Source organism: Talpa europaea (assembly GCF_964194135.1).
Source record: "Talpa europaea genome assembly, chromosome: 7".
NCBI lineage: Eukaryota > Metazoa > Chordata > Mammalia > Eulipotyphla > Talpidae > Talpa > Talpa europaea.
Window position 1 is genome coordinate 121,598,452 of NC_140074.1, and position 27,278 is coordinate 121,625,729.

General features: G+C 48.9%; 1 protein-coding gene across 4 annotated transcripts; it reads right to left on the reverse strand.

Annotated features, from left to right (window-relative positions):
- Positions 1-2,272: 2,272 nt before the first annotated feature.
- On the reverse strand, positions 2,273-27,060 carry MPP3 (MAGUK p55 scaffold protein 3; the record flags this gene model as incomplete). 4 transcript variants are annotated; one of them, XM_084238406.1, is made up of 18 exons in its annotated part: positions 2,273-2,535; positions 8,122-8,244; positions 9,868-9,976; positions 10,162-10,255; positions 10,798-10,878; positions 10,981-11,145; positions 12,204-12,245; positions 12,839-12,859; positions 14,181-14,245; positions 15,756-15,952; positions 19,346-19,420; positions 20,823-20,908; positions 21,945-22,026; positions 25,105-25,242; positions 25,479-25,559; positions 26,388-26,465; positions 26,723-26,841; positions 27,021-27,060. In XM_084238406.1, 18 exons carry the CDS (start codon positions 27,043-27,045, stop codon positions 2,359-2,361), a joined length of 1,758 nt encoding a protein of 585 aa, XP_084094532.1. In that variant the 3' UTR covers positions 2,273-2,358. The 4 variants fall into 4 exon arrangements, with proteins under 4 accessions (XP_084094532.1, XP_084094534.1, XP_084094533.1 ...); XM_084238408.1 differs by having other exon boundaries at positions 14,181-14,236; positions 27,021-27,045; XM_084238407.1 differs by having other exon boundaries at positions 25,479-25,607; positions 27,021-27,045.
- Between the last annotated feature and the right edge of the window lie 218 nt (positions 27,061-27,278).

The window sequence follows — 27,278 nt, forward strand, 5'->3', positions numbered from 1 at the left end:
TCTAAGGGCCCAAGGGGAAAAAATACAACTTGAGGCATATGTGAAAGGAGACTTCTTGGTGTGGGGAGCCAGAATGATGGATTTTGGCAAAAACTTTGCCCAGGGGTTCAGAACATATGTACTGCCAACTAGAGTGAGATCTGGAATTATATTTATACACATTCTACCAGTTAATTTGTAAGCAGGCTTTTTGAAAAAAAACAATCTTGTTTTTTATGAACAGTAAGTTTGACCTGTCTCTGAAGCCCTATTCATTCTACACTTCACAGACTTAACAGCAGACAAACAGCTGCAGACACGGCTTGTCTTTGGGGTGGGGAAGCTACCCTGACAGGAAACAAATCAGGCATCACATTTATATGCTTTGCTTCCTGATATATACGAAGAGGATTATTACCATTTTATCTGACAACTGTGAAGTATTGAGTAAGAAGCAGAAAATGTTGCTTGAGTGTGAAAGACAGTGAAACGTGGCCTGGCGCTTACCTGCCGTGCTCCTACCCTGAGGAAGACCACCAGGTGCGACTTGCTAGGGGTTGGCTAGACTCTCCACCATGGTGACCTACCAGGGGATTTTGCAGGAGTAATTCTGACTTAACATGTTTTGCCACTGAGATGACTTCAGATGTGGGATCTCTTGTAAAATACACAGCTTTGCATGTGCCTTTCATACCTGAAGCTGTTCTGTGCAGAACAGCTCAAGCCCAATTCCACTCGACACAATCCCGTACATCTTCTATAAGTGCAAAGAAATCCTTTTGCTAGAAAAGTCTGAAGAATATGATCCTGTTAGGTGTTCCTACCAGGTTGGTGAGCTAGAAATCAAAAGGTGTCCTTCTGCAAGGACAAATGGAAACTTCTAAATGGGCTGAAAACCTTCTCCCTGTGCTTTACCCTTAACCTGGCCTCTTCTCACGAGGAAGTTTGAAAACTGAGGCACATAAGCAGCCTCTTCAGTCTGAGCAGGCACGGCCATATGTCTTCTTGCAAATTCTAGTTACAAACATGTTGCTAGTAAAGTCAATGACTTATCAGGTAGCCTCAAGGATGGGACCAAAAGAATAAAGCTGCAGTGTCATGATTAATGACTGTCTTTGGTATTGGCGAATCTTGGGCTCAAATACTATAAGTGCTGCCATTTTTTAAAGCTGTGAGAGCTCAGACACATTAATTAAACATTCTAAGCCTTGTGTTCCTCATTTGCACAACATCCCTGGTGGTCTAATGGTTTGGATTTGACGCTCTCATCTGCATAACAGGGCTAGACTCCTATGTCATGATCCTGGTGTATTTGTCAAAGTAATGTATGTAAAGCCCTAGCCTTGATCCTGACACAAAATAGACATTGTCTATTAGAAATAAAATTCTCCAAGTAGCTATGTCACAAATCCTGCGTGACACTGAACACTTTGCTTTTAGACAACTGATTAGGCCCACACGCTTAGTCTATATGCTTTGGACATCAGAATGACTGACTATGACTTAGACATCATATTGACAGGAGGAATGATCTAGCTTCTATGCTCCAGCACAACAGGAACCCCCACAAACTGAAGGTAGGGAAAGGTGAGAGGTAGGACAACTGTCACTAACAAGAGGGACAAGTGATAGAATGGAACAAATCAACAAATCAAAGTCAGGGTCAAGTGTAGGAGCCAGACACTACAAAGAAAGAAGACAAGCAGCTTCACATTCCTCAAGAGTTCCCAAAGACCCCACCGTCCTACAGGACAGGGCGGTAATTCACTGGGACGGGGATGTGTGCCTTCCTCTTCCCTAAAAGTCTGCAACATGCTCATTCTTTTAAAAGGTAAGGAACTAATTTTTCCATTGTCAGGCAGATACTCATCATCAAAAAATTTTAAATCAACATTTGATGCTGAAGGCAGGGGAACTTTCCATTGCATGGAAAACCCTCTTGGGTTTCCAACAAAAGTAGATAAAACAAACCCTCAGTTTCCAACAAAAGTAGATAAATGAAGTGTCACTCCAGAAGGCCAAAACATCTCTGCAAATGGGGCTGCACAGATTCACCCACCAAGACCCCCAAAGGACAGTGGCTACATACTCTGGTACAAAGAATCAAGGTCCACTTGCCTGTGATACTTTAATGAATGAAATGTGTTGATTTGTAATACACCCCTTTTCCGCCCTGGTTTTCTGCTCTAAAGGGGCCCCGTGAAAAGCAACAGACAAAAACCAACAACAAACAAGGCGTCCCACTTAAACTCTTCTTGATGATGGAGTTTATGGAAAATTCTGTCCCTTTCCACACTGGAGATTCCTTGATGGTAACTTGGGAAGGCTGGCCTCGGTGGTCTTCTGGGTTCTCTCCAACCTGGATGTTCTAGGATCGAGTCATCTGACCCAACTAACAGGGACCCAGTGAGTGTCCTTGCTGAGGTCCTCCAAGAGCACTCTGAGCTGGCCGTGTGCGGCCTGCAGGTCCTCCCTCACCAGCACAGCGTCCACCAGGTGCCCGTAATGCTGGTCTATGAAGGCGGCAGAGGCGACCATCTCCTGCTGCTCCTCATCCTGCAAGGAAAGGGACAGTTTTGGAGCAATGGGGTGTTGATCCCAAAGGAGCAGCCCACAGCCTTTTTCTTGGGCAGCATTCCCAACTTTCTTCGTTTTTAAGTGGTGAATGGATGAATCTGGCTCATTAACAGCGAAAAGTGTACACAACAGTATGTGACAATATCCCAGCCAGCTCCCCAAGAGAGTTGATGAATGTGATCATTGTTCATTCATTCAACATATATTGAGGGCCTGTCAGCTGCAAGTCCTGATGGGAGTCCTGATGGGATGTGCTTTGGGGGATGCTGATTATATATCTAATATATATAAAATCAGTATCACGAGGGGCCTCCCGGGTGGCACAAGGGGTTAAGTACAACACTGTGAGGCTATCCACAGCCACTGTAGCATGAGTTCGAGCCCCAGCTGGGGAGCTATCCAAATGGCACAGCAGACCTCTCCTGACTCACCCTCTGCTCCCCCCTCAGCAATGTATTTTAGTAGATCTGCCTCTTCTGCCTACTCTGACTCTGATGAATCCTCTCATCCTCCACACCGCTGGCCTGTACCCCAGTTCTTGTATGCATAAATAAATCTTTTAAAAAAAGAAAATCAGGATCACAATTCCTGTCCCAAAGATATCCCCAAAGAAATAGTATTATTGTATTGATGAAATATTTGATGAAATAATTACAAGACTATAAATATGAGCTATATGAAAGCAATCACTTCAGGCGTACCTGAAATGTATATAATGTCATAATGTGACTTCAATAAAAATAAAATAAAAGCAAAAGAAGCCTTTCTGGCATCAATGGGGGGAAGTAGAGAATTAAGTAACTTTAATGCCTGCTGAAGACATGTACCTTCATAATATAGAACTCAACTCTTTGCATTTCCTCTTAACAGTACCAAACACTAGCACAGTAGGCAGAATTATTTGAGAAAATGCTGGGACAACCTGGTCAAATTTCCTGTTTCCTTAGGGTGCTTGATATTTTAATCAGATTGCTTTCCTGACATGTGACAAGCTGAGGGGGAGACAGCCGAGGATTTCTACTTCATCCAACCACACAGGGTTTGCTTCTCCATCAAAAGGCTCTCTAACAGAATTTCAAGTGGTTGCTTGACTGACAATTAGTTTGGTTTTGGGAAGAAATGAAAAGTAGCAGATCCGCTTTAAGTAAAATTATAAAACAAACTCTGATACTGGCCCTCTCTCCCCTTCCAGATTTCTCTCTCTCTCCGGTCCTGTTGCCTTCTCTCCTCCGTCTCTAGGGGTTCAGGGCTTTTTTGCTTCTATGGAAGGGGATGAGATCTGTCCTTTCCCCATAGAAATCCACATTCCAAAATATTCTCTTCTGTTCTGTCAACAGTCAAACCAGATTCCCACTTCAGCAAGAGCAGCGGCAGATTCAGAAAGTCTGTTCTACAGCGTTAGGGAAGCTTTCTCATGCTGCTACAAAGACCCAAGAGAAGGCTGAGGTACTTTCTTCTCTGCTTTCCTCCATCAGGAGTAGAAAAACTACACCAAATTGGGAGAAGCACCTCAATTCTATATCCCATCTGGCAGGGCCTCCCTCATACTCAGAGGCATTGCGAAGTGTCCAGTGCTGCCCCGACCTCGGGCCCCTCCCCCACCCCTTGCACACACCAGCAGGCACCCTCCCTGTTCGCCCTCAGCTACTTGAGAAATTATAGAAGGAACTTGTTTGCCACTAAGTACCTCAACCTTCCTAATATTTGTATCCTGAAAAAACTCAACTCTCTAATGGAGTTTAAAGGCGGAACATTTGCTGCGCAGCCTCAAATCCTCTGAACTCTTTTCTTGGCCTCTAAAGATGGAACTCACCCACTGACAGTGGGTCACGGCCCCGAACTGCACAAAGGAGAGGACCCCCACCCCCATGTGGCTGCAGGCCCCACACTGGACTAGCTTGCTGCATCCAAAGGCAGAACCCCATTGACTTGGGAGTAGCAAACTGATATGCAGACTAAGCCCAAAGGGTGTTTCTGCTGTAGACTCCCTGACTTGGGACTCGGGTGCCAGACAAACATTTAAGGTTTGTCCTTAAATTCAGGCTTTTATGAGAAATTTCTCCAAACGGGGTTTGGGTTCTACCTACATCCATCCAAATCAGTGAAAGGGTAAATGTTAAAATGTAAATTACCGCCCAGATCAGAATCCCTGGGAATAGAGCCAGGGGACTGTATTTTAATAGCCTCCCCGTGCCCCTGCTACCTACTCATGTTGAGAATGACAGTGGTTTCAGCAAAGTGGAACACATCTGGTGATGCTAGAGGAACAAGGTGAGATTTCACACTGGTGGTTGAACTGAAAAGGCAAGAAAAAAAGCTGACCAAACTTAATCATCAGCTTGCCTGGCTGCCTGGCAGCATTCTGGAGGGTCACAGAGGAGATGAACAGATGGTGGCAGTGGTCAGGGGGAAGGTCACCAGGAACAGTTCTGTTTCTCTTGACATAACAACCATGGGCGAGGGCAGAGTTCAGACTCCAAAAAAACTGGCATCTCCTGGGGACCTGAGGACTTGGTAAATGTTCTGAGTGTCCTAGGAAGCTGCCCCTTATTCCCCCTTATGTCTTCTTGGCTCTTTTTCAGATGTCTTTCCCTCCTGATTACTAAATTCTTTTAACCCTAAAATATTTATTTAAAAATAGTAGAACAAAATTGACAAACTGGTCCCAAAATTCATATGGAAATTCAAAGGACCCACAACAGCAAAAAGTTGAAAAAGTTAGATGACTCTCACTTCCTGACTTTAAAATTTCTCATAAAGTTACAGTAATCAAGACTTTGATATACCAAAAGACAACAAATGTACAGATCAATGGAATAGAACTGAGAGTCCAGAAAAAAATTCTTAATTTATGGCCAACTGATTTTTGAGAAGAATGCCAAGATAATTACATGGGAAATGAACAGTCTTTTTAATAAATGGTGCTGAGACAAGTGGACATCCACATGCAAAGAATAAAGCTGGAACTCTTACCTCTCACCATAGACAGAAATTAACTTGAAATGGATGAGGGACTTACTTGTATACCAATAAATATCTTAAACTATAGGAGTAAATTTTATGACCTTGGATTAGACGATGCTTTCTTAAATATGAGAGCAAAAGCATCAGTGAAAAAGAAAAAAATAGATACATCAGACTTTCTTAAAATTTTTAAATTTTGTGCTTAATGGGCCAGATCAGAAAAATAGAAAGACACAGAATGGGAGAAAATATCTGCCAGTCATCCATCTGATAAGGGACTTATATCCAAGATATTTAAAGAATTCTTACAACTCAAGAATAAAAAGATGAATAATCCAAATTAAAAATGGACAAAGTAACAGACATTTCTCTAAAGATATACAAATGGCCAATAAACACAAGAGGCTAAATATTATTAGTCATTAGGGAAATGCAAATTAAAACCACAATGAGCTATCGCTTAACAACACTGGCTTGTTATAATCAAAAAGATAGACAATAAGGGCTGATGAAGATGCAGAGATCGGAACTCTTGAATGGGCTGGTGCAAGTGTAAAATGGTGCAGCTGCTGTGGAAGAGCCTCAAAGCATATCAAAGACAGTGATCAGCAGTTACTCAGCAATTTCACTCCTAGGTATATACCCAAGAGAAATGAAAACACATCCATAGGAAAACCTATACACAAATGTTCACAGCAGCATTATTCATAATAGCTAAAAAAAAAAGTAGCTATTAATGTCCATTAATTGATGAATAGAGAAACAAAATAGGGCTATTATTCAATCATAAAAAAGAATGAAGTACTGATATAGGAAATAAACCTTAAAAACATTTTACTAAAAGAAGCCAGATACAGAAGGATACCTATGTATGATTCCGATGACACAAAACGTTTAAAACAGATGCATCTGGAGATACAGCAGACCAACAATTACCTGAAGCTAGAAAAGGGTTTGGGGGGAAATGGCGGATGGGAAATTCTAATGGGCTCAGGGTTCTTTTGGGGTGATGAAAGTGTGCCAAACCCATGAAACAAAGTGAAGAAAAGGGTCCAATGGACTGTGGTCGAGGACTTTGGGTGCCTTGGTGGGTGTGGTGTAGAAACCTGCATCTAAGGAGGTGTGACCCTACACCTCTGAATCACATACAATCTTGTAAACCAATACTATCTCAATAAAAAAATATTTTTTGACATTTCTGACTAAAAAAAATTATATTTCAATTAATCAATAATCAGAACGGCACTTTTAAAATCAAACACTCTGTGGGTTAAATAATAGCCATCCACTGCCATTTAAGCTTTGCTTAAAATATTTTGGCTAACGAAAAACAAAACGCTTTTTGTATATTCACTAAACATATCATTCAAGCAAAAAATAAAAACCAAACTGATTTTGGTGATGAATGCACAACTCTGAATACACTATTGAAGTGTGTAATTTAAATATGTGAATTGTGTGGTACATGGATTTTACCTCAATGCAGTTGTTAATCCCTACTGCCAAAGAGTGAAAAATACTAGAAAACAAAATCTAGTCTTGAGCTCACTACTCAGGGAGAATTGATTTTAGCATCTTTTGTGTGTGACACAAACTTGAGCCATACCTTCTTATTTTCATTTCACATTTTATTGCATTTGGCTATGTCGTCGACTACTCCTGAACCATATGACTGTTGCTGGGCTATATAATATTCCATTCCATCCAGCTAATGTCGTACAATATTATAAAGTATTGAACCAAGCCTGGCTATGGGACATTCAGGTTGTTTCTGATTTTGCTTTGTTATTAGGATCGCCACCATGAGCAGGCTGTGTGTTCTAGATCCTAGCTAATGTTCCCCAGAGTTCCTACGGGGGGAGATGGCTAATGTTCTCTCTAGCCACCACTGAGTAATTAGTAGGTGTGGACAATCACAACACAGGCTTGGTACCAACTAAGCTTGCATCCTGGGGGAGATCCAAGAAAGCCTCCCTCAGATGGAACTAGCTGTGCTGGACAGCAAGCAGCATCTATACTGGATCTGGGTTGCTTCTGACTCCCCCACAACAACTGCCAGCACATCCTCTCACTGACCCTGTTTAGAACCAGAAAAGATGAGTCACCAGCCCCTGCCGCCTGGGAGGACTGTGCTGAATATTAAGTTTCAAGTGGAGCTCCTGCCACCAGCGGGGCTAAACAAGGAATCTATGACACTTAAGCAGAAGTTCATTTAGAAACACACAGATTATCTCATCTACTTGTTTTAAAAATGGATTAAGGCAACCTCATTTGCAAGCACTGCTAATGGCCTTTTTAGTGGGTGTTTCAATTTTAAAATACTGGGATTTGGCTTAGGAGTTCCACAGATCCATGTGGCTTGAACGTCCCCGATTGCCTCAGACCCTTTATTCTCTGGGATGGAGGGTGCTTGTGAGGGAGCAGAGGGTGGTGGGCCTAAGCCAGCCCAGCCCTGTCTGAATGGGGAGGCCCTCTGGACACATGACCCCCCTAATTCTTTCCCTTATGCAAAATGGAAAGATGGTCTCCAGCAGAAGGTACAGGACCCTCACTCCCTGGAAAGGGCCTCTTCAGAAAAGAGATAACCAACTTGAAACTTACAAGTGGGGCTGTTGTATCCTCGCCAGCTGGGGACATGGGAGACGTCTTCCTTTTTTCCTGAATGGCAGGCTTTACAAATATAATATAGGGTTTGAAGTCTGAGGTCCTCAGTTGTTTCAGTGCCTGAGAAAGTAAATTCAGGAATGTTACAGACTTCTGAAGTATCTCATATGGAAGATACTCTTCAAACACCTACTAATAATGCTGTGTGTGCCTCATCACATAACCTCTATGGCAAAAGGCTTGTCTTGGTCACATGACAGTGGACTTTAACTGAGCAGCCTAAAGGCCCATTCACCAAGGATAGGAGGGAGGGAGGCTATTTCCAAAGTCAATGCTCAAAGGCACCATCGCTCCTAGCATGGACCCCTTAAGCTCTGACTAACCATCTAGGCCCTTCCTCGCCTGCCCACTCCTAAAGCAAGACAGCAGGACTCCATGTGCAGCTACTCAAAAGTCATCGATCTGGAAGACACCATGCAGACTTGGTGTCACACAGGCCTCCTCGTGACAGTCAAAGGGAACCGTTTGCCAAACAAATGAAGAAACTAAGATCACTGAAATGAACTATAATGACTTTAGAAGGTTTTCAGTATACAAACCACACTGTGCATTAGTGCCTTTCATCTGTAATGTCAGAGTCTCTATTGGGAAACACCAGTATTAAACTGCTATCTGGATAGTCTGCACCTAACAAAATATAGTAAAACCACTTTACAAATAAAATTTTGAAATTAAAAAAAAAAAAAGGGCCTCCCTGGTGGCGCAGCGGTTGAGTGCTGGATTGTGAAGCTGCCCACAGCCTCTGCAGCGCCGGTTTGATCCCCCGCCGCCGGCAAGGGTCCCACAAGGCGCGCAGACCTCTCCTGTCTCGCCCGCTGCTCCCCTCAGCAGTGTACTTCAGTCCATCTGCCTGTTCTGTTCCCCGCTCTGTCTCTGGTGAATTCTCTCACCCTCCCGCGCTTCTGACTGTACCCAGTGCTTGTATAAATAAATAAATAAATCTTTTAAAAAGTAAAATAAAATAAAATAAAATTTTGAAATTTAAACTTTTCATTTTGACTCTCAATGCCCAGGGAGCCCAAGTGAGTGAGGGGTTTCCTGTACAGACACAGGGTGCTTTTCTGGAATCTGCTGCAAGCAAACTTCTATAAATTAAAGACCTACCATGTCTATCTGCAAATCAAGGATCTGGTTCTATCACGGGGGAAAAAAAAAATCCCCAGGCTGAGTTCAAAGCTTAGAAGTTTTGCTCAAAGATAAGGTTAAAAGATGTCACACAGCACGCAGGTGTGCAGAGCTGGCAGTGGACTTGCAGCTCGCCACACGGTCATTCTCCCTCCCTTTCTCCCTTTCAGACCACTCTCTCCACCCCCTCCCTCCATGATGCCCTAAGCCAATCACCTCACTGGTCCTGGAAGGTGGGGGGCGGGGGGTAGGGGGGGACACAGAGGGGCCTGGTGCTGAGAACCGAGCCCAGGCTTCTACCCTCGCTGTCTCGTTCCCTGGCTGCCACATCTACAGCGTGACTCACTCTACCCACATGCCACTGTCCCAGGTCTGTGGGCCGCCAAGAAGGTCCACAAGCTCCCAACATTCATTACTGCAGTTTGGGGGCCCAAGCTTTCATTAGTTTCTCTAAAGGAAACCCAAGGACATTTCAACGCCCGGTGCTCTCTGAAATGCACAAGCCCCTCATTTATACATTCTGCCAACAAGAAATGCCCAGCTGGTCCAGGAACTCACGTCTGGCTCCACGTCCACCAAACAGACTTTGTTTTTGGCCATCACAGCTTGAATGGCCTCGAGGCTGGTGCCATAGAGATTTTCCTTGTATTCACCGTGCTCCAGGAACCTAAAATACCACCGGAGGGGAAAGGCCATGAGCTTCCGGCTGGCCTAAATCAGCACAGAAGATGGATGGATTTCTCTCCCACCTCCTCCACATTCTCTAGAACCCTCCCTGGAGGTCGAGTGTAAGACTGACAGGTGCAGGTCACACAGCTGCAGGGAGACACCCGACCCGCCACACACACGTACTTGTTGTGATGTAAGTCGGCCTCAAACACTTGCTTAGAGACAAAGTGATATTCCACCCCTTCCTTCTCATGGCTCTTCCGGGGCCTGGTGGTATCTTTGAAAGAAAGATGGTCGGGCAAAGAGGTCACATCATGGTGAGCAAAAACAGTAGTGCACCTGTGCTCTCACTCCTTTCAGAAGTTCAAGGCTGACCCGTGTAATAAATCAACCACTTCCGATCAGCCACTGCCTGTGTGTGCCAGACACATCACAGATTCACCCGAGCCTGTAACATAGGCCAGACGCAGGGGTGTGCCCAGCCACCCTCCCAGGCTGGCCCGATGACAAGGGGGTGCCCAGGCAATATTGCCCAGCTGGCTCTCTGGCCTCCCTGACCTGCTCTCTTACCCAAGAGGAACGCAGTGGCCATGGGAGTCCCTCTGAAGAGGAGGTGGCATGACCTCCATTGCAGGAGGCCCTTGGTCTCAAACCCAAAAAACTATGATGGACAAGGAGTCAAGTCCCCATGAAAGTCTCTCTCTCTCTCTCTCTCACACACACACACACACACACACAAGGAGTCAAGTCCCCATGAAAGTCACACACACACACACACACACACACACACACACACACACACACACACGGTCTCCTTACGTGGAACGGCAACACCAAAGTGCTGTGGATTCTCAGCCACTACCTTCTGCTTCAGCTCATGCAGTCGGGCTCCCAGGGACCCTGGGAAACGAAGCGAAGACTGACCAGGGACCCTGCTGAGCGCCCTCCTCCCCTCTCCAAGCAGGAAACTGGCCCCAGCCTGGAAAGGCTGACGTCACCTACCGATCAGAACTACCAGGCGAGGCCGCTCACCGGGCTGGTGCTGGTACCTAGTCACCTCCTCATAGGTCAGCAGCTCCGGGGACTCAGCTACTGAGGACATCTTTCCCTCCTGCAGGCTGCCCAACCTCTCCCGACGGCCCAGCCGGAAGCTCCTCCGAAGACCAGCTGGAGGGGAAGGGCAGGGGACACTGTGGCATGTGTCCCGGGATCTCTGGGTAAACTGTCTCCACCTGGCCAGACCTGGAAGTGGGACTAAGTCCCACAGGCCTCTCACACCACCTCCTGCTACAGGAAGGGGTTGATAGGGACACACATTAATACGATGAAAAGGCCACCAACCTGGCATCAACTCACCTTGGGCAAGTCATCACCACTCTGAGCCTCAATTCCCTTATCTGTGAAATGGGAATGCACATCTACAGATGCAAACTGTGGGCCTGGATTGGATCCTGGGAAATGTTCTAAAGGACATTATTGGAACAACTAACAGATTTTCATATGAACAGCTTGTTGGACCCCAGAGCTACAGGCCCAGGCAATCCCCAGATAATGGATAATTGCCCTGGGTTATAAAGAGAATGTCCTGGTCCTTCGGGAATAATACATGCTGAGATATTTAGGGATGAAGGGACATGATGTCTACAATTAACGCTCACATGGTCTGGGGAGAGGAAGGTGAATATGGAGAAAAAGGAGGTGATAAAGCAAATCCAGCCAAGGGTCAACAACTGGTGAATCTGGGTGTAGAGTGTGAGGGAGTTCGCTGCAATTTACAACTTTCGATAAGTTTGAAATTACTTCAAAATGAAGTCAAAACTCTTTATCTCTAATACCTTTGAAAAGATTAACCAGAACAGAAGATGTGCAGGTGCTCTGGGGGCTGGTGCAGGTCCACTGCCATTTGGTGGTGTGAATGTTAAATAAGCCATTGCTCAGACGGTGACAATAATGATTACTGTTGTTAATGGTCCACGTCCCGTTCCTGCCAGGGCTCTACTCCCAGTGGCTGGGTGAAAGTTGGGGTGGGCTCCAAGGTTTGGGCAGGTCAGACCCTCCTCTGGCTGGCAGCGACCTTGGGGAAATGTGGGTTCCCAGGCTCAGTTGCTCTTGAAATTTTCTTGGGGTTCAGAAAATGTAACTCTGTCTCTCCCTGACTCAGGACCCCAAGGTGGGCTGTGCATGGGTAGAAGAAGGGGCGTGGGAGGAAAGCCCCCAATACTTACCCACATAGTGCCCTCTGAAATATCCCTCACAGTCACAGGTCTCTGGGAAGCAAAGAGAGAGGGCAAGGAAGGGGGGCAGTGAGCCATGGTGGACACACTTCCCAGCCTAGAGGTACCCAGGCCATGGAGGGTCAGGCTGATCCTCTGAAATTGTATATCTAGGAACTCAGGAGAAATCCCATGTTTTGGCCTCCCCAGAAAAACAGGTTCTGTTTTGCCCAGTTCTCCATGCCTAGGCCCCAAGAGCCTTTCTAGGCCCCGGGGGCTTGGGACCAACAGGCCCCATTTCATTCTCTCTGAGTTAAGGTCTGTGAGTAAGGATGGAAGCATCACCTGCCCTGTCCCACCCTCTTGTCTCCTGCCCCATACCCAGCCTGGTCACACATCAGCCCAGCTACAATCTAGCTAAAGTCCAGGGACAGCAGGGCCCTGAGTGCCAGGTGGGCAGAAGGGGGGGCGGGGGGGCTCTGACCCTAGCGCCTCTGCAGCCCCAAGGACAGGCCCATCTGACTGATAGGGCAGGCAGGGAGAGGCGTGGTCACCCCCGGGGGTGGAGGAGCACAAGGCCTCCAGCCCCAGACAGCCTGCAGAACAGGGGCCTGCATGTGAGCACGGGGGACAAACACCAGGCCTACCTTTGTCACAAGGCTGATCATCTGCGGTTTGCACAAAAGACAGATGGAACAGCGTTAGTGGAGGGGAACCGGGAGGCCCTGCGGCTGAGAGGCGGCTGTGGCTTCATGTCTCAGAAGCCCTCCATCTGTCCCCTCTTTTCTTTCCTCCAACAAACCTATGATCTGAGCTTTGGTGCGTTAAACCCAAGCCTTGCTCTAATTAGCCTTCCTGTGCATGTCTCATTAGCGGCCAAAGCAAGTCGGCTCATTACTGGCGTCAGAGCCTCAAGGTCAACTTACTCAGCAGCCCTTCCAACTTGAGAGCAAGTCTGGCAAAGTGGCCTTTGGCAGTGGCCTCCAGGCCAGGGGAGCAGCTTGCTCTGGATGCCTGCAGGGGCCAGGACCTGCTCTCTCTTCTCTGGGGTTTGAGACTTGCCAGCATGACCCAAGGGGAAGGCTAACCATGCACCCCTCACTTGGTGTCATTTGGGGAGTTCTCTTGGTCCCACACCCGGCCCCCGCCTCCCCCATCTCATCAGCCAGACAGGCCATAGCTAGGGAAGCCTCTCTTTCATTCTGGACTCTAACCCAGGGGTTCTGCTTACGGGCCTTGGAAAATCTGACCCCAGTCCACTCCCATGGCCCCCACTTTCCATTTGGAAAGGAGGATGCCCCACCCCCACTACTTCATTGGGCTGTTGTGACAATTAAAAGGCAAGAAGGCAGGAGCCTGTTTCCTGAAAAGTAAAGCACACACAGTAGGGCTTCCCGATAAAGCCAGGACACTCAGTTAAATCTGAATTTCAGATAAACAACCAATTTCTTAGTGAATCTCAATACTGTACGAGATATACTCATATTAAATTCCAACTTTTTTAACTGAAATTCCAATTTAACGGGTGTCCTTCATTTTTATTTGCCAAATCTGGTTGCACAGAGGCACGGGTTCACTCACAGCCCCCCACCCCCCTTCCCTTCCAATATCAGTGCTCCTTAAATTATCAGGGTCAGAGAGGCCTTGGGAATCTAATAAAAGCTGTGAACCTCTCCCAGACAATAGACACAGACACACACACACACACACAGAAAGTGGCATACAATTTTGAGAGGTGTTAATATGCCCCCCAGTATCATCTATGGGCCCCAAATATAGAAGTTCCTCTCCAGGGACTAAATCTCCCAACCTACCCCATCTCCCCTCCACATTTCTCTCCCCATCATACCCTCCTTCCTCTAAAGCCTGCAAGCTCAGACAGGGCCCTTGCTGCCCTTTCCAGCCCAGCGCCTGCTTCTTCCCCACACGAAATCCCCAAGCCCAAGTCCCAGTTCCTCCCTGAAGTGCCAATGCCACCCAACTACTCACAGGGGGGCTTCTTGAGGCTGGGGGGGCTGGGCAGGGTGCCTGTGGCTCTCCGGTAGCTTAGCCGTCTGCAGAGACACAAGGGGATGGGCAGACCCGTGAGCTGGGCCAGAGAACCAGTCATAGGGAAACCCGTGGAAGCTCAAGGAAACCGAGGCTGGATCTCACAGGTGGGCACAGGCTGGTACTCCAAGGGCCTCCTGCCGTGCACTGAGTTCCAAGGCAGAGGGACAATTTCATGGGGGTCCAGTGGGTCACTAGGAGAAAGTGGGTCTCCTGCTCTGGGAGCAGCTCGCCCAGCCCCAGTGGCACACAGGGATCCAGATCAGTGCCCAAGGTCCCTGATCCTTACTTTCCTGTGACTGATTCTCAAGAAAGGAAGGCCTGCTCTCCACTCTCACTGGCCTTCCCAGCCCTGAGGAAGCTGGTAAATAGCAGAAGGACATGCAGGAAAGGCTGAGGGTGAGAGTGACCTTCATTTAACTCCCTTCTCCCCTCAACAATGAGCTCAGCCTAGCACATTATCCATATGTGGCTAGTGGAGAGGCAGCTACCAAGGCCTCAGCTTTGAGCTGAGAAAATACCCGTCCTTGAGGTGTCTAAGATTTCCACACTAATATGCATCTAAAGAGTCTTCTCCACAGTCTGTGAAGCCAAAGACACAGGTGTGCCTGAAACTCCACTGCAGAAGCAGCAGCAGTTCTCAAATGACAGCACCTCAGAATCACCTGGAGCATCTGCTACAAGCCAGATCTAAGAGTCAGCCCTGGAACTGATTCAGCAGGCTTGGGGTTCTCTCTCTAACCAGTCCCCTGGGGATGCTAATACACCTGGTTGGCCTAGCACCACCTGACAAGGGTCACTAAGACCCTGAGGTCTGTCATTACCACAGGCCACACCCTCCAGAAGATGTGACAAGGGCTGCAAACCACAGGGGAGGCAACAGTCATAACCGCCCCGCTCTGACACTTTTGAAAACCCATCCTAAGGAAATAGCTGGAAAGTGAAGAACGGTCTAATGCAAGATTATTATCACAGCCTTGTGGCTGGGAGGCATTAGAGAGGACTGAGGAGCAGAGCCACAGAAGGGAGTGACACCAGTTCAGCTGAGAGAATATGCCTGCTGCCCCTGAAGGCCTATCTCCTGGCAAAATATTATAGAGCTACGAAAGTCACATAATAAAAAAACATAAAATAATGGGGGAAATGCTAACGTCAAAAATATTAAGTTAGGAAAAAAAGCAAGGCCTCAAATTCTACAGGACGGAATATAAATTATGCTGTTGAGACAGTGGCAAGACTGGGTACTTTTCTTGCCTCATACTCTTTGTACTTTTCTGCTTTATTTCTCAGTGTTGTCTAGGTATGTGTTCTATAATACATGTTCATTTAAGAGCACCTATTTCCACATGTTTATTTAAATCACAAACAGCCAATACATGGTATGGGTCAAAAAGAACAAACCCGAGGGCACTTGATACTCACCTCAGGGACCAGACACAGTGTATGGGGCTTTGGCAGGTACCTGGGCCTCCAACCACCCCAGGGCCACCCTTCTTCCCACACACCTGGACCCACCTTTCCTGGAACTGCTTGGAGGGAATGAGGCCTGCTCGCAGGTTGGTGTCCCCCACTCGCTTGGCCTGCCACCACGTGGGGTCATCCTGGCTCACCACCTCCAGGACCTGTCTGCGCTGGAAGGGCAGGCCCGCCTCCTGGCAGGGGATGGCTCGGTCCTCCTGAGGGTTGTAGTGGAACAGGGCCCGCATGAACACCTGTGGGAGGTAAGTACAGGTCTCTCTACACTGCATCCAAGGCCATGACCACGGCCATTCACAATTAATCACAAGCAGGCTTGAGAACAGCAAGCTAACCAGAAACACACACCATCAGCATTCTTCCTGTTCTTCAATCATCTGGGGTAGGACAGTCAGGAAATACATCAAGAATTAGAATAGGGGTCTCCCTGGTGGCACAGGGGTTAAAGTCTCAGTGTTATCAAGCTATCGCCAGCCACTGCAGCGTGAATTTGATCCCCAGCCAGTGTATTTCAGTAGATTCAACTGTTCTGCTCCGCACTGTCTCTGGTGAATCCTCTCAACCCCTGCATCTCTGACCTACACCTCAGTTCTTATAGGCATAAATAAATAAAAATAAATCTGAAAAAAAAAAAAAAAGAATCAGAATAGGTGGGCCCATGCCTGAATTTCTCTTTCCCACCTAAATATTCCTTATTTTACCTGATCTGTTGTCCTTATAACATAACAACCTCTTGGGCCTCCCTGGTGGCGCAAGGGGTTAAGACACAACCTATGAAGATATCGCAGCACGAGTTCGATCCCTGGCTGGCCAGGGAACAACCCACATGGCGCAGCAGACCTCTCCTGTCTCACCCGCTGCTCCCCTCAGCAGCATATTTCAGTCAGTCTGCCTGTTCTGCTTCCCACTCTGTCTCTGGTGAATCCTCTCACCCCGGCCCCGCACCTCTGGCCTGTACCCCAGTTCTTGTATGCTTAAATAAATAAATCTTTAAAAAAAAAACAAAACATAACAACCTCTTAACATACACACAGCAATTAGTCCGATTACAGAAAGTGAAGGCAAGCAAAGGTGGAACCCAAGTTATTTTTGATAGGCCTCCTATTGAATCCGCACTCATCAGTTAAATAAGCAATTTATGAAAAATAATGTAAAAATATATAAAATAAAATAATAAATAAATAAGCCATCTAGATTTTTCAGTAAGAACACAAATACCAACAGAACTACAATTACTGGTTCTTCACCATCACTGTGAGGTGGGTAATGCCCACATTTTTTACACTTCAATCCCATCTCATCTGTCACGTATTTGGCCACTCCCAACTCTGTTCGCTAGGTTACCCCCTAGAGAAGACGGTGAGAAGACACAGCATTTGTGACACAGCCTCTTCTATAACTCAGTGGCATGAATTTATTTTATTTATTTCTATTTCCAGGCCATTTACTGGCAAGGTGTAATTACTTTAGCAGCAAGCAGGAAAAAAAAATGGCCAAAGGGTTTCCTAGACAGACCCAAATTGTATTCTTTAATGTGCCAACCAGAAAAGATTCAGTTAGAGGGTAGTTAAGACCTTTCTAGTAATGTATTGTGAGGACAGATGCCCTCATCTAGCCACAGATATTATCGGGGTGCCAGGAACTCATGGAAACTAGAATCTTAAATGGCCAGCCCACCTCCAGCCCAGCGCAAGAAGTATTTAGGAAGGATGGCCTAAGGGACAGGCAATCCACTGTCTTTCAGGAAAAACAAGCTCTCCCCTTATATCATGGTAGAACCCACAAAAGCTGCACACGGGACATTTGCTTGTCCCAGAGTGAACCACCTTTTGACAGGCAAGAGTCCCCACGCCTGGGATTCAGTTGAAGGATACAAAGAAACAGCAAAGATTAATTTCTTCATTTGCTCTAAAAAAACGACATCAAAGACATCATCTATTGTTAATCTCCATTCATCAAAATATTTACTGGCATCTGCTCTGTGCCAGGCTATGCACGGTCCCTTCCTTCGTGCCCTGAGCACCAGGAGGCCGCGATCCGCCTTCTTGATCATCTGCCATGTTTCCTTCCACCCACTGATGAAAAGTGCCTCATTCATTACATTCCCCTTTCTGCCCTGGCTGCCAGGAAGTGCAGGTCCCAATTACTGAAATCACAGTAATGCCCTCTTCTATCCTCTCTCCCAGCTCCTCAGCTCGGTCTTATTAACCTCTCATCCGAGCTCTTAGCAAGGGCTCCTACTGGGTCTGCCTGCCTCCAGTCACCCCGTACTGCGCTCCCCACCCTGTGGCTGCCCCAGCAAGCTTCCTAAACCAAATAGGGCTGCCTCACTCTCCTCTTAAAAAACAAAACACTGGGGCCTCCCTGGTGGCCTCTGCAGCGCTGGTTCGATCCCCGGCTGCTTCCCGGCCCCAGAGGAGGGTCCCACATGGCGTGCAGACCTCTCCTGCCGCCTGCTGCTCCCCTCAGCGGTGTACTTCGGTCCTTCTGCCTGCTCTGCTCCCCACTCTGGCTCTGGTGAATTCTCTCGCCCTCCCGCACTTCTGACTGTGCTCAGTGCTTGTATAAATAAAAAAAATAAAAATAAATCTTTAAAAAAAAAACAAAAAAAACACTGAACACCTTTAAGAGCTTCTCACCACCTAAGAGGTTGCAACTTGGGAATGGGGTGCCTCTCATATACCCTAGGGCCTTACCATTTCAGAGCACCCTGCTGACTTCCAGCTCCCAGCACCTGCAGCTGTTTCCCAAGCCACAGGGGTCTGCCCATGCAGCAGGTGGGCATTGATCCCCCCGGTGCAGACTGGCAGAGGCTGGTGCTACCTCCCCAGGCTCGGGTGGAATGACAGAGCCCTGTCCACAGGGGCCCCTTGTTCTCCGGCAGGATTAGGCTCTGGCGCCCACAGCAGCAGCGTGCTATTTCCCAGGGTAACCTCCAAATAAACCTTTACACCCAAATCCTTGTCTCAGGGTTGGCTCCTGAGACCCCAAACTAAGCAGGGATTATATGAAAACCCCTAACAAGGTACTTGAGGCCCTTCAGAAGACAGGCCTGCCACACCTCCCTAGTGCCGCCCTGCCCCAGAGCCTGCCAGCGCTCTCTCCTCCGTGCCTGGACTCTGTGTGCTGACCCCGCTGTCCACACTTTCCCACCCCTCCTGTACCAGGGAAGTCCTCATTTCCAATGCACCTACTTGATGACACCTTCCAAGGTGCATGTAACTCTGCACCGATCTTTCCAAAGCACTGAGCACACAGCTATAAGGGACTTGCTCTCCAGCCTCCCCTCTGAACTAGGAACCCGATGATCTGTCTCCACCATCTGGCGGGGCGCCTGGCACAGAGGAGGCACCCAAAAAAGGTAAGCTCAACAAACAGCAGTTACTTAATTGGTCCCAAAGCCAGCACATTTGCTACCTTCTCCTCTTCATGGCCCTGAATTTTCTATTTCAATTAAAATAACCTCATCTTTTATTAGAAAATTACATCAAAGCCTGTTTAGAAAGAGATGGTGTACAAATAAATGAGTCACCCTGTGATGGAGTGAGGTTCTCTCCACTGAGCACACGTTCCGGGACCAGACTCAGTGAGGGCTCCCGCCCCCGCCAGCACCCTCCAGACCCCCATACCTTGCTCTCCTTTAAGCGGTCCTCCTCTTGGGTGGCTGGGATGATTTTCAGGGTGATAGATCCCTGGGACTGCGCCTGGAAGCAGAGAGAACATAGTTTTATCATCTTCCAGATCACTCTGTGAGCTGGTCTCACTTCCCAAGTCTACAAACTCACACCCAGAAGGGAGGACAGACACTGCCTCCAGCCATGGCCCTCACTTCTATGGCAGCACCTGGTTGGATCAACTAAAGCAAAACTCAGAAACTAAGTATCTGAACTTTTTTTAAAAAAAGATTTATTTAATTGATTTATGCATATAAGAACTGGGGAGTACGGCAGAGGTGCAGGGGGTGAAAGGATTCACCAGAGATAGAGTGGGGAGCAGAACAGGCGGATCTGCTGAAATACACTGCTGAGGGGACCACCAGGAGAGACAGGAGAGGCCTGCTGTGCCATGTGGGTCACCTCCCTGGCTGGGGATCAAACTCAGGCCGCAGCAACTGGCAGTCACTTGCTAGCGCCGAGACTTTAAACCCTGCGCCACCAGGAAGGCCCAAGTATCTGAACTTTTATGGGGAAAAAGGACATGAGATTTTCGATGGGAACCCAAGGACAAGGCATCTAGTGGGTTCCAACTGCCCATCCTCCTGACCCCAGTGCCCCAAAGCACTGCCCTTCTTTCTTTTCTCAGGGGAGATTTAAAATAACTAGTTCAGCTTCATTTTCCTCCTTCCTACCTAATTTGGTGCTGGGTCCCACTCAGTACTCTCCTCTTTGCTTCCATCTTCCCCCAAGGGGTAATCCCATCTCAGGCCACTCCTACCTTTCAGGGGGTCCCCTTCTCTCTACCCAAGACCCAACACCCCCAAAAGGGGCCCACAGGAAGAATGCTGTCAGCCCAGAACACAGCTTGCCCTATGGTTGCCCAGTGCTGCAATGCCCTGCACACTGAAGGCTGGGGCCCAGGACCAGAGAAAGGGCAGGCCGACTCGGGCAGGGGCCCCTGTGGGTGGGGGCCAGGGGAGGGCTGGGGGAGGCCACCACTCTTCAGATCTCACCCTGTCTCCATCCCCCAAACCACCGGAAGTTAACAGTGTCATGTCAGGAGAGGACGCCTGAGGATAAACAGGACAAAAATGTGATTGGGGCTTTTCACAATTTCAATTTGGACTCAAATTCCCAGAATAGACTCAGGAGGCAGTTTTTGTCCCAGGTTTAATTCCCCAGAATCTCCTTAAAGAGGAGAAGTACTGGCTCCTTCTCCAGATGTTTACATCCTCATGGCAACCGCATATCAAATGAGAAAGCATTCCTGTTCTGGAGCCCAGAATGCGCGGTGACTTGTCCCTGTCCCCAGCCTACACCCCATGCACACTCTAAGGCCATTTGGCCTGTAGCCTCTTCATGAAAACAGGGAGACCAAACCAGAATCTTCCCTGACTTTAGGAAGCACCCTGTTTTGGCTCCAGAACCCCAAACCCCTAGCAGTACAGACCAGAATCTGGCTGATCTCATCAGGCCGCTTATGCAGGACAGCAATGCCATTCACCTCTCGGAGCTCATCACCCACGTGTACAAGGCCTAGGAGACAAGGGCCGCAGTCAGTATGGGCAGGAGCGCTGGGCACCGCTGGACCCGCTGAGGACCCGGCTCAGGATGGACTCAAGGTTAAAGACCCTAGCCAGGACTGGCCCAACTGAGTCCCTGCTGGTGCTGGGTGCCTTATCAGCACCTCATAAGCACCCCATAGGACCGCCCTCCCCACCCCCGCCCCGCTATGTACCAGCCAGCAGCTGAAAGAAAAATGATGCTGCTTGCACAAGGCCACGCTGCTGAGAAGTTCAAGAAGCAGCACCGAAACAGGGCTCCTGGAATACAGCAAGCATGCTCTTTCTGCTATAGCCTCTGCTTCTTTAAAAATACCCTTAACTCTTCACCTTCCTGGGTTTATAGACACGGTCTGAGAAAGTCCTTCTCCACCCTTAACCAGGAAACTTAAAGGCGCCTGGGAAGATGTCATCAGGGTGTTGAACACACTGCTCAGTCAGCCTCTGCCTTCGTGACAAGTGTCTGTGCATAAGAGATGGGGCGCTGGCAGCAGCAGCGGGGCAGCAGAGCTGGGAGGAGTATACAACCAGGGCCACCTAAGAGCTTGGAGTCGAAATGTGCATCTAAACAAGATGCTGTGCACATCCATGTGCTTGCTGAGGTCTGAGGAGGCCTGGCCCAGCCTCGCTCACAGCGATCCAAGACTGCTGGGAGTGACGCCCTTCTACACCCGAGGCTAGCCTCCCAGTTCAACAGTTCTTGTCCACAGGGACAAGAACACCCTGTCGGTAGCAGTGGCTTGCTAAGGCCAGTGAAGGTGTCTGCGAAGGATGTGCCTGCGAGCCCAGGTGATCTGCTTCACCCCCCCATCCGCAGGCTAAGCCAATGCACAAGCTCTTCTGACACTCCCAAAGTACTCTGTGGCTGGGATATTTTCAAATGATTAAGATTTCTACCCAGCTTGGGGAAGAGAAGAGAATTCCAGAATGCAAAGCACATGGCAAACAGATGACCAGCCAGGAGGAGGAAGGCTGGGGTCAATGGCCAAGCCAATATTGACGTCACTCACCGCTCCGGTCTGCTGCGCCCCCTCGCATGATCCGGGCCACCACGACGGCCCCCGAGTGCTCATCCCGCCGGATGGTGGCACCCTGCATGGGAGAGACAACAGGCTCCTAAGAAGCAGCCCCAAGTCTCAGACCCCGACTGTCCACTGTTGGAGGCCGACAGAGCGTCCACCCCCATCCCCCCGCCCAGCCCAGAGTGCAGATCAGCAGGGTCCTGTGCAATGCTAAGGATGCAAAGACAGACATCCCAGAGCAGCACAGTCCAGCGCTTTGCAGGTTACCAAGCACAGTACACTGTCACACCCTCATTGTGGAGATGACGGCTGGAACTCAGAGAAAGTAAGCACCTCAAGGTCACCGGCTAGTGAGGAGAAAAGCTTTTTGTGATGCCGAGCCCAGTGCTTTCTCTATCCTGTCACAGCCCCTGCCTCTTGCAAAGACATCTAATGAGGAGAGTATGTGCCAGCAAATTTCTCAGCCTGCCTGGAACCAATCACAGGGTTACCAGACCTTCTGTTGTTGCCGAGGGGAACCAATTATGCCCCAGTCGGAGCTTTGGGACTAGGACTTGGCTGTGAAGCATACAGAGATGCTGTCTAGGATGAGAAAGGCACTAGTGAGCCCTCGATTTCCTTTCCCACACAGCTGGACTGTGGTGGGTCAGGGCAGCAGCAGGGAAGAGCCGAGCTCGGCAGCTGGATGGCCCTGGGTTTGAATCCACGCTGTCATTTACTGGCAGTCAGCTTAGTAAGGCGGCCTCTTATCTCCTCCAAGCCGAGCTGGTTTCCTCTGGGGTGCGGGGTACAAGAATATCGGTGGGGGGGCTGCAAGATTCTCTCAGATAATGCATGCAAGGCACACAGTAAGTGTTCAATACATGTTAACCATTCATTATTGGCTGTAACTGCAAACACTGGCACACTTATTAACTTCATCCCCATCACCTATCTGAACACATAAATAATGCTGGGAAGAGAAGCTAAGAGCCCCGTGGCTTCTTGCTCCCAGAACTTCACACTTGCCAGCATCTGTCCATCCTCTCCTCCTTTCTGCCAGCTCAGCACAGGGGCTCCTCCTACAGGTCCCTCTACCCCTCCCTTCTTCTCCTGCATTCTCAATGTCACCTCTCCACTGGCTCCTTCTCCTAGTCCTAAAAATATGATCAAGTCTCTCCCATCATTAAATGCCTGCACCCCCAGCAGGCAGCAGCCAGTCTGGGTTCCTCTGGAGCAAGCATCTTAAAGAAGCCGCATGCATCTGCTCACTGCTTCCTGCCCTCAACCTCAAATGCACCAACCAAAGCACCAACCAGTCCGGCAGCCACCTCGGTCTTCTCTCCTCTGATCTTCTCCTTCTGACTCTGTATTTAACCTCCCTCTGGAATTCTCTCAGTGTGGGCCTGGTGACACCTGTCTCTCCCAGTTCTTCCCAATGACAATTCACCTTCTTTGCTGAGTCCCCCTCTGTGTACCTTTTAAAAGTTGATTAAAGGGCCAAGGTTTCCATTTCATTCTGGATACTCCTTACCCAGGGCGTCTTAAACATAGTTCTAACCCCCTCCTGGGTGCTGGCAGTGGCAAGTCTGTATTTCTGGATACCTAACCTTCCACCTCTTAGATGCCTCTGCTCACTGGTCACACAGGCCTCTTGAATTCAATGTGCTCTAAGCTCCTTCTAATCCCCTTCCTTGGTAATGGCCCCAGGGTGACCCAGTTGTTCTAACCGAACACCTGGTCATTATCCTAGATGCCTCCCAAACACCCACCCTAACCCAGTCAGTTACATAGTGACATTCATTTTATTTCTGCACTACCTTGAATTTCTTTTCCTTATTCCCACAAGCTAGGTCAAGCCCTGCTTCTGAACCTCATCAATCTAGACCCTTGCCTCAAATCAGTCCTCTGCTTCTGGCTTCACCCTCCAAGCCACTATCTACCTGGCAGCCAGGGTGCTCTCTCTGAAGCATGCACCTAACCATATTCCTTATGCAAAACCTTTCAATGGCTCCCAACTGCCCTCAGGGTCAAGCTACACAACTGTGCATGGACAACCAGGGTTTTTCCAACCTCCTACTGTTCTGGCCTCCCCTCTGTAGCTCCTGCCATCAAACCTGATGTTCTATGTCCACACCAGGCAGCTCAGAGTCCCCTGCATACACTACGACATTCATCTTCCCATGGCTATGCTCCAGCAGTTCCACCGCGCAGAATGCCTTCCCCTCCTCCTGGAAAACTCCTGCTCCTTTTTTCGGGAATTCAACTTGGGATCTCCCCTTCCAGGAAATCCCGTCACTGCCTCCTGTGAACCTAGAGGGTAAGGACTAAGTTTTCATCATCTGAAGGGTCTGCACCCAACACAGAGCCTGGCGCCCAGAAGGGCTCACAACACATTTGCCAAGTCCATGGCTGACTGGCCCTTTTTGAACATGATGCAACAGGCAGAAGCGAGATCCTAGCTGTGTGTAGAAGCAGTTCATGCGAGGTCATTTGGTGAAAGTTGAGAAGAAATAATGGCAGCTGGGGTATTCTCCGCGGCAAGTGCTCAGCTCCGCACTTCCACCGTTTCCCTCCCTCTAATAAACAAGCCTGCGTCTCTGCTTGGTAAATCAATGCTGAACCAGGACTGAGATGATAACAATCTGTCAGGGGCGGGAGGTGGATGCCCCGTGCTTGCTCAGTGCTCAGAGCAGGAATTGGCAAACTGTTTCTGTAAAGGGCCAAATGCAAATATTTTAGGCCTTGTGGGCAACAAGGTCTCCACTGCAGCTACTCAACTCTGCCACCGCAATGTAGAGGCAGCCACGAGAAATGTGTTAAGCAAGGCCTGGCTGTACGCCAACAAGTTTTTACTTACTAAAACTGCCAGATTAGGTTTGGAGCTTAGACCATAGTTTGCCATCGTCTGATTCAGAGACAATGATTAGGGTTGCCCAGTGCAGCTGTGCAGGTTATCAACAGCACAAAGGAGCAGGCCATAGTAGAGGGAGGCTGTACCCAGCCAGAAAAAGGGGTACTCTGCACACAGGGTGTTGCAGGGGTTAGTGGCAGCCCTGACAAAACTGCCATCACTCATTCTGATCATTTCAGGAAAGCCCCGGCCTGGGTTTCTGGGTGCAGTGGGATTCAGGGAGAGGGTGGGGGAAGAGAGGTGGGTACCACATACCAGGGGTTCCTTGTTCTTCACCAAACGGACAATCTTTACTGATTCTTCATCAAAATCTTCATCAATATTATCAGGCAGAGGGGGGAGGACAGGGTCGAAATTCTTCTGGGCAACTGTGTCATGCACCATGAGCATGGCCTGTCGGGAAATTGAAAGGAAAGAGGGGCTGGCACACTCCCAGGGCCAGGGGCCAGAGCCGGGCAGCACTCTGGGGGTCTTGAATCTCAGGCTGGAGAGACAGCCACCCCAGGCACAGGCACTGAGGAGACTCAGTCAGCATCTCCTCTCCTTGGCCTCACAAGCAAGAGCTCCCTCCTGCCCCCATCCCAGGAGACACAAGGCGCGTGGGTGGGCAGGGACTGTGGCGTGACTACCCTGAGGTGGGGGGTGGACAGCAGCTGGAGCAGCTCCCTCTCGTCACTGCGCACAGAGGTGGCCTGCAGCTCCTCTATCACCTGTAGGAGATGAGACAGAATGGCTGCAGGTGCTTCCAGGTGACCCCACTCCCAAGGCCTCAAGCCCAAGAGCCCTCCTGCAACTGTGACAGCACCCAGGGGTGCTCAGAGTTGGCACTGTCTGCATTTGAACACGGGCTTATGTGGCCCTATGGTCTGGGCATTCACCACTACACTATTTTACTGACGAGGAAACTGGGGTTCAGAGAGACTGGGTGATTTATTTAAGGTTACAGAGCTAGCAACAGAGGTTGGCAAACTAACACCATCCTAATCAACCCCGTAGTGGAGAAGGTGCGGGATGTGCACCCAGTCCTGGCCAGGCCTTTTCCTGGGATTAGGCGAATTAATTTAAGAGTTGGCCCAAGTAATCAACCCAAACAGCTTTCCCCAAACAATGCAATGCAGAAGACAGGTCCAAAAGTAATGAGGAATCAGTGCTTTTCAAAAACGAGGATCATGAGCCAGTCAGCAGGCTTGACCTTGACCTCAGTACTTCTCAAAGCACGATCCAATGTGTTTAACATGTTCATATGGCCAGTCCTCAACAGTCTGGCAACTGCTGATCTGATCCCAATGCTCTCATTTCACAGCCGGGGAAACAGACTTTCTCAAGAACACACAGTAAGTGGGTGTCACCCTGTCACCGCGTCCCCAGCCTGGTCTAAGGCTCATGCATCCCTCCCTGCCATTTAGGACATCCAGGGAGAAGAGAGATACCTCTTCACCTTTGGCTCCTGGTTTCCAGTTCCCCTGGCTAAGCAATGGTGATAAAGCAAGATGGGGTGGGGGATGAGGGCCACAGATAAAGGAAAACCTGGGGCTTACATCCTCGGCGAGGGCCACCGCACTGTGCAGCACTGGGGTGGGGCTCTGCCTCTCATAATAGCGAAGCTTCTCGTGAATCTGCAAAGACAAGCTGACTGCAGGCTGGACCTCCCCCACCAGCTGCCCAGGTGTACCCTGGACACCACACAGCCCCCCCACAACCATGGGGGCACCAAACGCTACAGACTGGTTCACCAAAGGGGCAGCATACAAGAAAGCCCTGCACAATGGGCTAGAGAAGACCTTCTTGGGACAGGGAATGGCTAGGATGACTCCACGGGCTACAGGTTACCAGGAAGACTTCTAGAAACTCTCAGCAGGAAATGGGGCTTTACCTTCATTAAGTAGCTGAGGCTTTTTTCACTGAAAACATCCCTCAGGAAACCCATCTCTTCTTTGTGGTTGGAGTCAGGTCTGAGCTGAGACGTCAGCAGCGCCAGGGTCTCGTGCAAGCCTGCGGAGAGCATCAGAGCAGCAGTAGAGCAGACACAAGGCATTCTTCCAGCCTCAGACATCACTTCAGCCCTGCTGCGTGGACATTCTCTCAGGGCTTGGAGGTGGGGCTGCTCTTTCCAGTCCTGAGCTGCAGGCAGACTCTTATCTCCAGGGGTGTTGGGGAGAAGGGACACGCACCTGAGTCCTCGGACAGCACCGGCATGTCTGCTGGTCAGGTCCCCAGCTCCGCCTGTGGGTTCTGGGAGAAAGGGTGGGATGTGGGGGTGAAGTTCCACCAAGCATGTTCATTCAACAGCAATTACACTGTGTCTAGGACTAATTTGGGGACAGAGGAGAGGGGAACAAACAACACTTTGCTCATTTTTTTCAGAGAAAGTAAAGGAAACAAAGATTTGCTGAGTGCCCCCGGTGTGCTAAGAATTGTGCTGGGTGGCA